Source organism: Acanthisitta chloris, unplaced genomic scaffold, assembly GCF_000695815.1.
Source record: "Acanthisitta chloris isolate BGI_N310 unplaced genomic scaffold, ASM69581v1 scaffold32342, whole genome shotgun sequence".
Classification (NCBI taxonomy): domain Eukaryota; kingdom Metazoa; phylum Chordata; class Aves; order Passeriformes; family Acanthisittidae; genus Acanthisitta; species Acanthisitta chloris.
The window spans coordinates 1-1,698 of record NW_008659285.1 but is presented as its reverse complement, the minus strand read 5'-3'; the positions used below and the strand labels follow the sequence as shown (position 1 = coordinate 1,698).

The following is a 1,698-nucleotide window of genomic DNA, read 5'->3' as shown; positions in this document are numbered from 1 at the left end:
ATTCTACCCTGAAAACACTCTTCCTATTATAAAGATGTCTATTTTTGTCTTTTTCTATACTTGCAATCCTGGGAAAAAAAAAAAAAAGATGTCACACTGAGTAAGGCACAAACACTTAGCAAAGCCCAAGATTTTCCAATATTAGTGTGTAGCTGAGACTGCCAACAGGACTGTCTCGGATTTATACAAATCCCTGGTTTGTTCCTACAGCTGTTTTCAAGGAAAATCTTTCTGCAGTTATAAGGCTACACACAGAGTAACCCAAAAACTTGAACAAGAGAAAGAAATGAACAAGGAAATCACCTTACTGGCAGAGAGTGGTTCACACATGGAAACGGCTTGAAATTTTATGTGTGTGTTCACTATTTGAGAGCCTTTGAGCGAGAATTTTCAATGAAAAGTGCAGGCAGACAGGCTATATTAATGCAGTGGCACACATAGATGGAGCCGCAGCATGAACAGTGGTACAGAGGGACAAGGAGCCACAGTTAATTGGCATGCCTCATTTGTAGCTGCTTGGGAATGTCTGTTACCCAGCAGTCAAATTTAGAGCCATAACCCAGGATACAAGGTCAACAGGGAGAAGCCGATTCAGTCAGCGTAAAACACTGCTGTAAGACTTTAGTACCACTGTTCAGTCAGGATTCACAACTACAAACCTCTCCTTCAGCTAGATTGGCTACATCAGCTATTACTCATAATATTCATCCATTCAAGAAGAAACCTCTCTGATTTTACAGCTGCCAGCATAGTCATTACCAGCACTTAGTCAAGGCATGGGGAAAGATTTTAATCACTTCTGGGCCTGAGCTGTCTTGAACCCCCATTTTCCACAGCAGTGGCCTAGATATTCTAGTCTTTCAGTCTTCTTTGAGGAACCTGTTGTAAATGCTGCTGCAATTCCCCTTTTGTTGGTATGTCTTAAGAGCTTTAAGTCCCTAGAAGGGTAAGCACAGCTGAGCAGGAAAACTGAGAACTCAATTGTGCCACACACACTTCCTTTTCTGTGCCCCTAGTGCAGCAATTCTTAGTAAAGAAGATGACTGACCAAAGTCCAAATGGTAATTGGAATAACAGGGCATTTTGGAGCTCGTAAGCCTACCCTGAACTACTGCAACAACCACAACAATTTGCCTGCACTCCTGAAAAGGAAATCTTAGCCTCAACATTTCATTACCATATATTCTTACCTTGAACCTCAAGTTATGTTACCTGCAGAGCAGTGTGAAAACATACTCGTGACGAAGTGTTTAACTTACTGAGCTTTTAGCTTCTCTGCAGTTCTTAAGAATTCAACTTTCTTAGCTTGTTCAGCTTTCATCTCCCAGTTCTGAAATTGTCGACCAGCACCTGCAGCACTGGAACTGTTCTCATTCTGTAGATAACAAAATCAAAGGTTATTCACAACCAGCATTTTTGAAACGCTCATTGGTTACTTCTAAACAAACACCACCACGGTGCAGAGTTACAGCATTACTGCAGTTTTCTACCGGTGTGACTGAACCAATCCTAAGTCGCACAGGTATAAAACTGGAGTGACGGCAAGCAGATGACTGTACAAAAAAAAAAAAAAAAAAATTAAAAATAAACCCGCATTTTTCAACAGGGAAAACGCAAAGCCTGCAACATCAGCTCGCTCCAGCAGCAGCAGCACAGCAACACCAGGCCGGGGCTGAGGTGCCGGCGCGCGGGGCAGGG

At 42.5% G+C, this 1,698-nt stretch overlaps 1 protein-coding gene across 1 annotated transcript in view; it reads right to left on the bottom strand.

Moving 5' to 3' along the window:
• CCDC112 (coiled-coil domain containing 112) overlaps nucleotides 1-1,553 on the bottom strand; it is a gene marked incomplete at both ends in the record, with an annotated part of 7,208 nt that extends 5,655 nt beyond the window's left edge. The window contains 3 exons of the mRNA XM_009069348.1: nucleotides 8-68; nucleotides 1,260-1,375; nucleotides 1,470-1,553. Of these exons, the coding sequence (XP_009067596.1) occupies nucleotides 8-68; nucleotides 1,260-1,375; nucleotides 1,470-1,553 (261 nt within the window). The remainder of the gene's footprint in view (nucleotides 1-7; nucleotides 69-1,259; nucleotides 1,376-1,469) is intronic.
• Nucleotides 1,554-1,698: the final 145 nt, after the last annotated feature.